Here is a 12,390-nt window from a genome sequence, read left to right on the forward strand (position 1 = left end):
CCAGAGAACCCTGGATGGAGGACCTGGGGCAGGGGGCATGCCTGGCCCCAGCGGGAGGCCCCGGGCCAAGTCCAGGGTCGTGCTGCAGAGCCGGGAGCCTCCTGGCTGAGGTGGGGCAATGGCGGAGGCCTCCCCTCTGCTGTCAAGGCCAGGGACAGAAGCCCCTTCTCAGGGAGCCCCACATCGCTCGGCCCCGCCAGTAACCAGGGACCAGGCACCTCCCTACGAAGGCAGCCTGGAGCCCACAGGAGCAGGCAGGAAGGTGATCTCCCTGTGTCCCCTGGGGTCCAGCCTGGGGCCTGGCACAGAGGTACTCCATGTTGAAAACAGTCAGAGTCCCCCTAGGATGGACTGTATGTTCAGAAAAAGCAGTGAGCTTCCCGTTGCCCAGGGTGTGCAAGCAGAGGCTGGGGACAGGCCTGAAGGGCCACTGCAAAGTGGGCTCGTTCAGCTGGGATAAGAGTGATCATCATGATGATAATGTCAATTAAATGTACTCAGAGCTCGCTAAGCCCCAGCAACGGTAAAATCTTTGTTCTCTTTTGTTAGAAATTTTTTTTTTTTTAATTTGCTGCAGTAACTGAAGCTCTCAGAACGAGTTAAACAATACAGAGATATATAAAGAAAAATCCAACATCAGCCCTCCTCCGAGGCCTCTTTCCCGCCCACAAGCCAGGTACCTGGGCTGACAGCGAAGGTGTCATCCTTCCAGGCATCCGACAAAGAGGATCCCTCTCCATCCTTCAAATGCTCTGAGGAGGCTCAGGGAGGGGAAGCCGTTCGTCCAAAGGCTGCTAGCTGCTTAGAGGTTCCAGACCAAGCAGGTTTAAGTTGCCTCTTCAGCCCAGAGGCCCCCAGCTCAGCCTGGCTCTCCTCTCCTCTTCTCCTGGGAGCCCGGCCCGCGGGAGACACAGAGCCTCCCCTGGGATGGCCTGAGACTCCTGGGCCAGCTCATTCCAACCAGAACTGACCGGTCCTTGAGCCCACGGCCCAGCCCCCACCTTCCAACTTGAATTTGGCAGGACTGACTTTTTTTTTCTAAGTGATGAAAATATGATAACACATTTACAGGAGACTTCCCTGATAGCTCGGTTGGTAAAGAATCCGCCTGCAACGCAGGAGACCCTGGTTCTATTCCTAGGTTGGGAAGATCCCCTGGAGAAGGGATAGGCTGCCCAGTTCAGTATTCTTGGGCTTCCCTTGTGGCTCAGCTGGTAAAGAATCCACATGCAATGTGGGAGACCTGGATTCGATCCCTGGGTTGGGAAGATGCCCTGGAGAAGGGAAAGGCTACCCATTCCAGTATTCAGGCCTGGAGAAGTCCATGGGGTCGCAAAGAGTCAGACACGACTGAACAACTTGTTCACTTTCACTTGGAAAATACAGAACAAAGTTACATATAGTTCCACTATATATTACAATTAAATTCTTAGTTGGAGTTTCAATATCAAACTCTCAGAAATTAATAGAATAAATGTACAGAGAAGTAGAAGAATATAGTAGACCTGAAAAGCATCGTGAAACAATTTGACATAATTAAGATTTATACCATTTTCACACAACACTAGGATACCAATTCATGTTCCCATAGACTAAACCAGGAGACACTAGAACATATCTGGAAACATAAGACCAGGTGCAGAAATTTCATGGTCTAAAGGTATTGAAATCATAATGCAGCTCTTCTCTTATTACTGTGCAATTCCGAAATCAAAAGATATTTGAAAATAACCCACATATTTTCAAGCGCAGTGTGTTATTTACCAAGAGAGAACTCTGACTTAGCCATCAAGAAAGCCTCAATAAAGTTAGACTGGATAAAACACAGAGGGTAACTGTAGAGAAGGAAGCATTCAAATGAGAAATTAATATCAAAGATACTTTAAAAACTCCCATGCATCTGGAAATGAAATGTCTGCTTTTAAATGAGGGCTAAGAAGCCGTAACAAGGAAGGCATTCTGATCTCCTTCTGTCAGACTCTCCCAGCTCCGACAAGGCCCTCCTAGTGCTCAGGAAGCCCAGAGTCCCATCCCTCAACTCAGAGCTGGGGACACGAGGCTCAGGAAGGACAGGGGACTTGTCACACCACACGAGGACCACATTCCTTGTGTTTAATCTGATAATTTACAAAGTTCCATTGTGACTACTGCACGCGTCCATTGATTTCCAAACACCCACAGAGTGTGTATTCACTTCCCATTGCTGCTATAACAAATGATCGAAAACTTAGGAGCTTGTAACAACAAACTGATTATTGCACAGCTCTGGCGTCCAGAAGAATGAAGTGCCTGGCAGTGCTGGTTACCTCTGGAGCCTCTGGGGAGAATCGTGTTTCCTCGTCTCCTCCTGCTTCTGCATCTCTGAGCTCGTGGCCCTCCTCCCATCCCTCTGCCTCCGTGATCACCTCTCTTTCACTTAGAAGGACCCTCGTGATGATGTGACAATGTGTAGGGATTGTTCAGATAATATAGGATAATCCCTCATCTCCCTAATTTAATTAAGTCCCTAACTTAATCTCATCAGCAAAATCCCTTTTGGTCACTTAGCCACAGGCTCTGGAGAGGAGGGTGTGGATGCTTTTGAGTGTTATTTTGCCTACTTGCACAGTAATTCTCAAAGGAGGCAGGACAGGGTTGTGTACAGCAAATCAGCTAGGATGCGTTCCGTGACACATTATGGAACCCTCCTCCCAAAGGGCCTTAGACAGTGAGGCTACTTAGCGTCTCCATTGGCAGGAAGCCTGACCAAAGGCTGGCTCCAGGGTGGGTTCATTTGGAGGCTCAAGAACAACAGCATTAGGGATACGGTGTCTTTCCCCCCGTGACTGTTGGCATCATCTCCTCCTGGCCCCAAGAGAGCGGCTGCAGCTCCAGGTATCACGTCATCACACATCCATGACCAAACAGGAAGGAAGGCAGTGAGTCTTCTGGTATGTTTCTTGCCTGTCATCAGGGAGGTCTCAGGGGCTGAGGCCGGGTCATGTGACCTCTCTGCAGCCATTGGGGAAGAGCGTCCGTCTTTCCTGGACACATCACTGCTCCTCCACCAAAACGAATCAGGTATGCAGGTGCCTTCATTATCTACGCTGCATGACAAAGCACCACGAATTTATTAGCTAAGGGCAACACACATTTACTATCTCAGGTTCCACGGGCCAAGAGTCAGGTGCAGGCCAGCAGACTCCTTGCTCATGGTGCGGAGGCTGAAATTACAGCATCAGCTGAGACCAGGTTCTCACCCGAGGCCAGGGACGCCCCGCGTGCCAGGCTCCCCCAGCTGTCGAGAGAGTTCAGTTTCCAGAGGCTGAGTGGCCAAGGTGAGTTTTCTTGCGGTTTTCCAGGGACCACTCAGCCCTTGAAGGCCACACTCACCCAGGGACTGCCTCTGGCATCGCTGCTGCTTCTGTGTGGCCAGCAGGGGAGCCCCTCTGATGCGTCAAAGGCTTCACTTGATCGGGTCAGGCCCAGACAGGATAATCTCCCTTAAGAGGATGAGATGGCTGGATGGCGGCATCAGCGATTCAACGGACATAAACTTGGGCAAACTCAGGGAGATGGTGAGGGACAGGGCAGCCTGGTGTGCTTCCATGGCATGGAGAAGAGTCAGGCACGACTTGGGAGACTGAAAAACAGCAAGCTGAGAGCCAGCTGGTTAGGAGTCTGGATGAGGCAGTGACGCCCACCCCGTTCACACAGGAGGAGGCGCGCCCCCTGGCCTGGGCCACTGGGGCCACCGGAGCATCCTGCTGCCTCACCCTCCAGTCTGAGCTGGGCCCCTCCTCCTTCCAGAGTCCTCCCTGAGCCCCCGGCAGGTCCCTGGAGGTCAGGGGCCTGTGCCCCGAGCCCTCAGCTGGGCCTGGGGGGTGCTGTGGTCTCTCCGTGGGCGCTGTCCACACTCGGCAAAGAGCGGGTGCCCAGGAGACGCCCGCTGGATGAATGCAGAGCCCCCACAGTACTGGGAAGACCTTGAAGCCCAGAAAAAGTGATGGGGGCTGGGCCTAGGATTCTGGCCCCGGTCTCAGGGGGGCTGGTTTGAGGATAGGCTCGTGCCAGGCCCTCAGAGCTCCCCACTTTAGGCCTCTGCTTCAGAGAGCCCTTCCGAGGCCCCCCCAGTAACCGAGGCCAGCAGCCAGGGAGGCACTGGTGAGCGGATAGCAGGCAGTGCAGAGACAGCAGGACAGGGGACCACAGGCCCTGGGCTCGTGCCCACGCGTGATCTGGAGCAACCTGGCCTCCACCCTCCTCTGCAGGACGGGACACCACCCAGCACACACTGTGATGGGGACGCGAGGAGGGTGAGGGGGCCCATCACCCAGGGACTGTTCAGGACAGGACCTGACTAAAGGATGGGGACTCACGAGCGCTCATGGGCAGAGGCCGAGGAACTGGAGGGGGCAGAGGGGAAGCTGCAGGGTGACACACCCCCAGGAACTGACCCCCGGAGGTCCCAAGGGGCCCTGTGGCTGCCGTGGGCCATGGACCCCCGTGCGGGATTCCGAGGAGCCCCCTCTGGTGCTGAGGGGGCGTGGCGCTGTGCCTTGCTCAGGTGGGTGACAGGCAGGGGCGGGTGCTCCAGGCCCAGGGAATGGCAGCAGAGATGGGCGCTGCTGGGGCACCCAGGGCCAAGAACCTGCTCGGCTGCCGTGGAGGGTGGGGGGCTCAGTCGTCCCCATTCAGGGGGTCGGACAGGGACACTCACACGGCGATGCCTGGTCAGCTCGAGCCCAGAGTCCAGGTCAAGGCCAGGCCACGGAGGGTCCCAATCGCCAGGCTCAGGCGTCTGGGCAGCGGCAAGGCCCAGGACGGAGGACGGGTCAGCCCAGAGCGGCCGGCAGAGGGGAGCCCCGGGAGGGCCCCCGTGTGATGGGTGAATGGGAGCTTGAGCCCCAGCAGACCCCCGGGCTGAGCGAGGTGCACAGCAGGTGTGCCACGAGCATGCTGACTCGCAGCTTGAATCCATTACACTCCCTGCAAGTCCAAGACAGTCCCCAAAGCCGCTCTTCCCCCAGAGGGCCCCGAGCCAGCCCTGGAGGAGCTCAGCGGTGCCAAGTCCATCACTGTGATCGATATCGCAGTGAAGTTGGTGCACGCAGATCCGGCTGCATTCTGACAAGACAAAGCGGTTCTGGAATTCTTCGGGGAGGGGCGGGGAGAAGAAGCAAGCTGCATCTTTCCCCCTGTCTCAGCTTTAAAAATTAAATTACAAATAAAGTTGGGGACACAATATCTTCAGACCAGTCGAGGACACACCAAGTCTTGGGGTCTGAGACTGGAATGCCGGGCTGGCCCTCCCCCGGCCCCGCACCAGCCAGCTGAGTGCAAGGGCCCTTCCCCCTCCCTGCAGCCACCAGCTGAGGGCAAAGACCGCAGACACAGCAAAACTCCCAGGGGCTGGAGGCCCAGCTGGGCAGGAGCCGACACAGACCTTAGAACCGTCCAGTCAATAACCCTGCTTTACAGATGGGAAAACTGAGGCCATGGGAGGCAGGAGGTTCTCGGGCTGCCAGACAGAATGTGAGGAGATAAGCAGGAGCTTAAGTCCAGGACCTCCACAGAATGGAGACAAGAAGGGCCTACTGGTTGGGGAGGCCGGGTCTGGCTCTGGGTGAAGTGCTGCTGTGCTCGGCCGACTGCCACCCACACAGGCGACCGCACCAGCATCCGGTGTGGCTGGGGAGGATGGAGGTCACCAGGCCCTTCGGACCACCCATCCCTCCCGCACGCTTCCACCGCAAGCTGTGAGGCAGGCCTCCCCACAGACAGAAGGACAGAGACGTGGCCTGTCCGCAAGAGCCCATGGCAGAGGTGAGGTCTGATGATGGTTCGTCCCTGAGGGGCACACAGGAGCCCAGTGAAGGGGGCTCCCCGCCAGCTGGGGAGAGCGGGCAGGCCTCCTGGGGAGGAATCTCGAGCCTCATGTTTTGGAGGAAGAGGAGAGCACTCAGGATAGAGGGGGCAGAGCTGCCAGCCGGGAGAAGGGCCTGTGATGGAGCCCCAAGTCCACGGCAGGCAGGGACAAACGGGCTCCCGGAGAGGCGAGGTGGTGAGGTGGAAGCCAGCCCGACGCCTGGAAGAGCTGCCCGCGCTGGGGCACCAGAGATACAGCCTGCCTGCAGCTGGGAGGGTGAGCGAGGCCACAGGCACGTGCGCATGTGTGGGTGTGCACACGTGTGCCAGCGCAGGGGTGTGTGTGTAGGCACGTGTGTGCACATGTGGACAGGCACGCCTGTGTGCTGGATGCTTGTATGTACACAAATGAAGTGTGCACACAAATTCCTGCATGTGAGCACACAGTATGTGTGTGTGACTGCATGTGTGTGGATATGTGTGTGCACACATACATGTATGAGCATAGCGTGTGTGACCTGTGCATGCGCATGTGGGTAGGTGTGCATGCATGGTGCTTGCAGGTGTATGAACGTGCATGTGTGTGCATCGTGGGCACATGGATGCTTCTGTGAAAGCACGGTCATGTACGTGGCTGTGTGTCTGCACATTCCTGGATGCACGTGAGTGTTTGTGAAGATACAAGCCTAGGTGTGCATGGATGTGTGCACATGGATATGTATGTACATGTGCATGTGTGCACAGGCATACCTGCACATTCAGGGAGGCAGCTCAAGGAGACGCACCCCCTTCACCTGAGCTGAGGCCACCCTAGCACAGACCTTACACAGACATCGCCGGACTGGTGCACACCCAGATCCCTCCTCCCAGGAGCGGGCCTGGGACCCAGCGTGCCGCAGGTCACAGGGGATGAAGGTGAGGAGCGGGACCGGGACCCAGCGTGCCGCGGGTCACAGGGGATGAAGGTGAGGAGGGGGCCGGGGACCCAGCGTGCCGCAGGTCACAGGGGATGAAGGTGAGGAGCGGGCCCGGGACCCAGCGTGCCGTGGGTCACAGGGGATGAAGGTGAGGACAACCTCATAGCCCCAGCCTGCTCCACCTCCACAAAGTCGCCTCCCAAGATGCCCCCCAATGCCCCCTCCCCCACCAGCGCAGCCTGACTCCCCATAGCACCCTCCTGTCACCCGCCCGGTCCTGCCAAGCCCAGGCCCCGGGGGCAGCGACCCCCAGGACAGGCAGTCTTCCAGGGCGCAGGCGGTTTCATCTGCTCCAGGGCAGTGGGGAGCTACCTGTCAAGCCTCACGCTCAGTCTCGGGATAAGAGGCCTCTCCAGCTCCACGGTGCACAGCTGAGGCCCCGGGGCCTCCCTCCAGCGCACAGAGCAGGCCTGTATGCGGCGCCTTCCAGGCCAGGGCTCTCTACCCCGAGGACTACCTGGCCCGCTGCCGCCCCTCGCCTCTGGGCCCTGGACCCCAGGAGCGGCCCTTCCTCCTGCCTCCTCCCAGTTTGGCCAGCCGGGCGCTGTCTGCTGTTTGAATTCAGAAGGCCGGCCCAGCGTCCCCCAGGGGCCTGGGTCACTCGGCCGGCCAGACTCTCCAGAAGTTCCCAGCCTGGCCGGGCTGGAGAGCCACTGCCTGGGCGGTGGGACGTGCTGTCTGCTGTGGGGCCCCTGGAGCTCTGTGTGCTTTTCCTTCAAACCCCTCACGCTAGGCTGGCCTTGCCTGTGGACACGTGGGGTGTCGCATGGAGCAGGACTCTTGGACTCAGCCCCCAACGTGCTTCTCGAAAGGTAAGACCCCCTCAAGGCCAGGAGGAGGCCCACATGGCGATCCAGCTGATGGCAGGGCAGACCTCTCCAAAACCTATACATGACCACCACTGTGTCCCTTCTGAGGACATGCCCACCAGGACAAAGCCCAACCCCACCCCAGGGGGCACAAGGAACAGGGGCCTCTCACTTCCTAATAACTCCCCTCACTCTCCAAACACAGCTCAGAGGTCACCTCCTCCAGGAAGCCTTCCCTGATAACCCCACCCCCAGGATGGAGGAGGAGCCCCAGGGCACTGATGGCATTCACTGCACCCATCTCAGTGCGTGGCACCATCGAGCCCAGACAGCCAGCATTCAAGACAGAAGGTCTGATCCAGACAGAGACAGGGCAAGCCAAAGATGGAGGCACAGGGGTCTTCCCTGCAGAGTGCGCTCCTCAGCACCCTGACTGGTGGCACCTTTCAGGCTCCAGGACCAGAGGACCTTTCACAAGGATGGGGCCTCTACCTTCCCTGGGTCACACACGATCATGGCTTTGCTCCCCAAACTGTATAAATGCCAAGGACTGGCCCAGGAGGATTAACCTTCCTCCGCAGGTCTGCCATCTGGAGTATTTGATTTCCTGTCTGGCCGTGGCCTGACCCTGCCCCGCCCCATCAGTGGAACCATGTTAACAAGGATGTCGGCGCTCCTTGTGGGCCTCTCTGCTGAGACAGCCTGCTCTCCCGGGAAGGACTTTGAGCTTTTCCAGAGCTCAGAGCAGAGAGAAGCAGCCCTCCAGCCAGGGCACAGTTCTAGGCATCATGGGGTGGGTGTGTGTGTGTGTGTCTCCAACCCCTCCCTGAGTTACCCTCCTAGTACCCGCTCCCCAGACACAAGCCCCATTCCCTCCTCCCCCACCTGAGAATACCCCTCCTCCCCCGACCTGAGAATTCGAAGAGAGCCGCAGGCCAGCCGGGGTGTTTCTGCTCTGCTGGGAGCAACGAAATGCCTGGCCTGGGACCACGGTCCTCCTCCCCAGCCTCTATCTCCCACAGACCTCAGGAGGTGGGGACCACCATGCAACAGTGTACAACTGCAGAACAGATGCACAGGGACGTGGGGGCAGGGGTCAGCGGGGGTCACCCCCAACACCTCGCCCCTAAGCAGGAATGTGACTCCCACGCCAAACAGCCCCTCACCTGGCAATTCAGTGTGGGGCGTTTGTCAGAGGCGAAGATACTGAACATCCCCCAGCCTTTAAAAAGCAGAGCTTATGGAGCATAAGAATTCAACTTCAGGAATTGCCAACAAGGGTGCAGAGCCTGGGAGCCTGCCCAGGGCTTCCACAGGCACCGCCGTCATGATTCACGCTCCAGCAGAGGCCGGGGGTGGGGAGGCCGCTTGGCCCCCGAGCATCCCCCAGAGACGAGAGTGGGCCCTCGCAGCGAGGGCGCACCCTCGCCGCGTCGCATCCTCCGCCGGGCTGCGAGCGGCTGGCTCTCCCGTCAGGCCGCGGACCCCCCGAGCCGGCCCCGCTGCGGGCGGGCGCGCGCGTGTGCCCGGGCAGGTGAGGAGGCGGCCGTCTTAGAAAGAGCAGGGTTCTGGAACTCACCGCCCAGGCCAGCCGGCACTCGGCCCCGGCGCACAGGCTGCGGACGGCCCTGGAGGAGGCGCCCTCGCCGGGCGCGCGCGCCCCGCGCCACCGCCCCGGGCTCCTCCCCGGCGCCGCGCGGGCAGGTTCGCTGAGGCGGCCGCGGGCTCGGGCTGCCGGGCCCGCTCCCCCCGGGCCGGCGGCGCTGGCCTGCCCGCCAGGCCGCCCCCGCCCGCCCGCGCCCCGCCCCGCTGCGCAACTCTACCCAAGTTGGAAGCCGAGCCGGAGCGGCGACAGTCGCGCCGAGCGCACGGCGGCGGAGGCGGCGGCGGCGCAGCTCCTGCGAGCCGAGGCAGGCGAGGCGGCGACCGCACGGCGGAGCGCGGACCGCGTGGGGCGCCCGCGCCGGGAGCGGCAGGAGGAGGAGCCGGGGAGGACGCTCGGCGGCGCCGGCGCCCTGCCCGGGAAAGTAAAGTTGGAGCCGGAGGCAGCGCGCGGGCGCTGGGGCCCCGAGGAGCGGGGGCCCGCGCCCCGGCGCGCCGAGCCCTAGCCGGCCGGATGGGAGGCGGAGCGCCCGGGCCGCCGCCGCCGCCTGCAGCCTGCGCCCCGACCGGGCGCCGGGGCCGCGGGGCCGCCCGGGCACGCCCGTTCGGGCGCCGAGTCGCTGCGGGCTCGCGGCCCGGGCGCTCCCCGTGAGCCGGGCCGAGGGCGGGGCCGCGCGAGGACCCCGGGACCTGCCCCCTCCCCCTCGCCGCCGCGTCGCCGCTCGCTCCGGGCGCCTCCTGCTCTGCACTTACGCGTGCGGCGGCGGCGGCGGCGGCGGCTGGGAGCCGGGCAGCCACGCTCTCCGGCGCGCCGCTCGCCAGCCGGGCCGCCACGGCCGAGGGTCGGCTGCGGGGCGCCGCGGTCCCCAGCGGGCGCGCCCTAGGCGCAGGCGGCGATGCGGGCTCCGACCCGGGCTGGGGGGCGCCCGAGCTGCCGCGGCTGCGCCCCGGCTCCAGGCGGGACCGCGTAGCTTGCGGGAGGACCATGGCGTCCCCGGCGCTGGCGGCGGCGCTGGCGGCGGCGGCGGCAGCGGCGGGCCCCAACGCGAGCGGCGCCGGCGACGGGGGCAGCGGCAGGGTCGCCAACGGCTCGGGGGCCCCCTGGGGACCGCCGCCGGGCCAGTACTCGGCGGGCGCCGTGGCGGGGCTGGCGGCGGTGGTGGGCTTCCTCATCGTCTTCACCGTTGTGGGCAACGTGCTGGTGGTGATCGCCGTGCTGACCAGCCGCGCGCTGCGTGCGCCGCAGAACCTCTTCCTGGTGTCGCTGGCCTCCGCTGACATCCTGGTGGCCACACTGGTCATGCCCTTCTCGCTGGCCAACGAGCTCATGGCCTACTGGTACTTCGGGCAGGTGTGGTGCGGCGTGTACCTGGCGCTAGACGTCCTCTTCTGCACCTCGTCCATCGTGCACCTGTGCGCCATCAGCCTGGACCGCTACTGGTCCGTGACCCAGGCCGTCGAGTACAACCTGAAGCGCACGCCGCGCCGCGTCAAGGCCACCATCGTGGCCGTGTGGCTCATCTCGGCCGTCATCTCCTTCCCGCCGCTAGTCTCGCTCTACCGCCGGCCCGACGGCGCCGCCTACCCGCAGTGTGGCCTCAACGACGAGACCTGGTACATCCTGTCCTCCTGCATCGGCTCCTTCTTCGCTCCCTGCCTCATCATGGGCCTGGTCTACGCGCGCATCTACCGGGTGGCCAAGCTGCGTACGCGCACGCTCAGCGAGAAGCGCGAGCCCGCGGGCCCCGACGGCGCGTCCCCGACCACGGAGAACGGGCTGGGCGCCGGCGAGAACGGGCACTGCGTGCCCGCGCGCCGCCCGCGCGCCGACCTGGAGCCCGAGGACAGCAGCGCGGCGGCCGAGAGACGGCGGCGCCGGGGCGCGCTGCGGCGGGGCGGGCGGCGGCGTGGGGCTGGCGAGGGGGCCGCGGACGCCGAGGGCACAGGCCCCGGGACAGTGACGGCCGAGCCGGGCGCGCTGGCCGCCGCGAGGTCCCCGGGCCCCGGCGGGCGCCTGTCCCGCGCCAGCTCGCGCTCCGTCGAGTTCTTCCTGTCTCGCCGGCGCCGGGCGCGCAGCAGCGTGTGCCGCCGCAAGGTGGCCCAGGCGCGTGAGAAGCGCTTCACCTTCGTGCTGGCGGTGGTCATGGGCGTGTTCGTGCTCTGCTGGTTCCCCTTCTTCTTCACCTACAGCCTGTATGGCATCTGCCGCGAGGCCTGCCAGGTGCCCGGCCCTCTCTTCAAGTTCTTCTTCTGGATCGGCTACTGCAACAGCTCGCTCAACCCGGTCATCTACACCGTCTTCAACCAGGACTTCCGGCGCTCTTTCAAGCACATCCTCTTCCGACGGAGGAGAAGGGGCTTCAGGCAGTGACCCGCGCGCCCTGCCCCGGTGTGGACACCCTGGACAGCTCCCGGCGGAGGCAGGCAAAGCCGGCCTCCCTGGGACCCAAGGATGGATTGGCCTTTGGGGTGCAGGGGGGGGTACACAGCGTACAGCGAGAGCCCAGAGACTGCAGGGCCCCCGGGGAGGGGGGAAGGAGAGAGGGGAGACCCCTCTGCCTTCTTCTCTCAGCAAGGGGCTGCTTCTGGGGCTCTAGGCCTGGCTCCGGCTCCCCGGAGGGGCCCCCGCCCAGGTGTGGGAGTGGGGCCGGGTGGTAGACCCCAGTGGCGCTCGTTTATCCTCCCAAATTGACGAGAAAGGAGCCTGCCCCGCCCCCAACACATGCCACCCTACCCCCCTCTCCACCTCTGAGCAAGGGCTGACCTCCCAGGACCTCCGTGGGTGGCTTTCCAGGGGTGGGGGTGGGGGATGAAGCAAGGCCCCGGCAATCTTTGGTTACCCAAAGTATTTACATGTTTGCCAAAAACGACTGACAGCCAAAACAACCAAACTCTTTTTCTAAATAAACCTTTGTAATCTAAGTGGTGGGTGCCATAGTCAGTCCTTCAGCCCTGGGGGTGGGGGGCCTTCCAGACCCTCACCCTACCCGATCCCCCCCACCTCCCACCTTCTCTTGCATCAGGTGGTGATGGGGGTGTTTGTTTAAAGGTAACTTGTCTTACAGATGTCCAAAGCATATGCTCAAAATGGTTGTGTTGTTACTGGCCCAGAGACCAAGGAAATCAAGAGACCCCAGATTAACTGCAAATACAGA

General features: G+C 62.1%; 1 protein-coding gene across 1 annotated transcript; it reads left to right on the forward strand.

Annotated features, from left to right (window-relative positions):
• Positions 1-9,881: 9,881 nt before the first annotated feature.
• ADRA2C (adrenoceptor alpha 2C) lies at positions 9,882-12,157 on the forward strand. The gene has a single exon (XM_086407403.1). The coding sequence runs from the start codon at positions 10,221-10,223 to the stop codon at positions 11,604-11,606; it is 1,386 nt and encodes a 461-aa protein (XP_086263529.1). The 5' UTR covers positions 9,882-10,220; the 3' UTR covers positions 11,607-12,157.
• The last annotated feature ends 233 nt before the right edge of the window (positions 12,158-12,390 follow it).

Source organism: Bos grunniens, chromosome 6 (genome assembly GCF_055505025.1).
Source record: "Bos grunniens cultivar Pamir isolate PY7600 chromosome 6, Bosgru_T2T1.0, whole genome shotgun sequence".
Taxonomy (NCBI): domain Eukaryota; kingdom Metazoa; phylum Chordata; class Mammalia; order Artiodactyla; family Bovidae; genus Bos; species Bos grunniens.

Coding starts and splice junctions, on each gene's coding strand:
- ADRA2C (XM_086407403.1), top strand. CDS start 10,221: ATGGCGTCCCCGGCGCTGGCGGCGGCGCTGGCGGCGGCGGCGGCAGCG.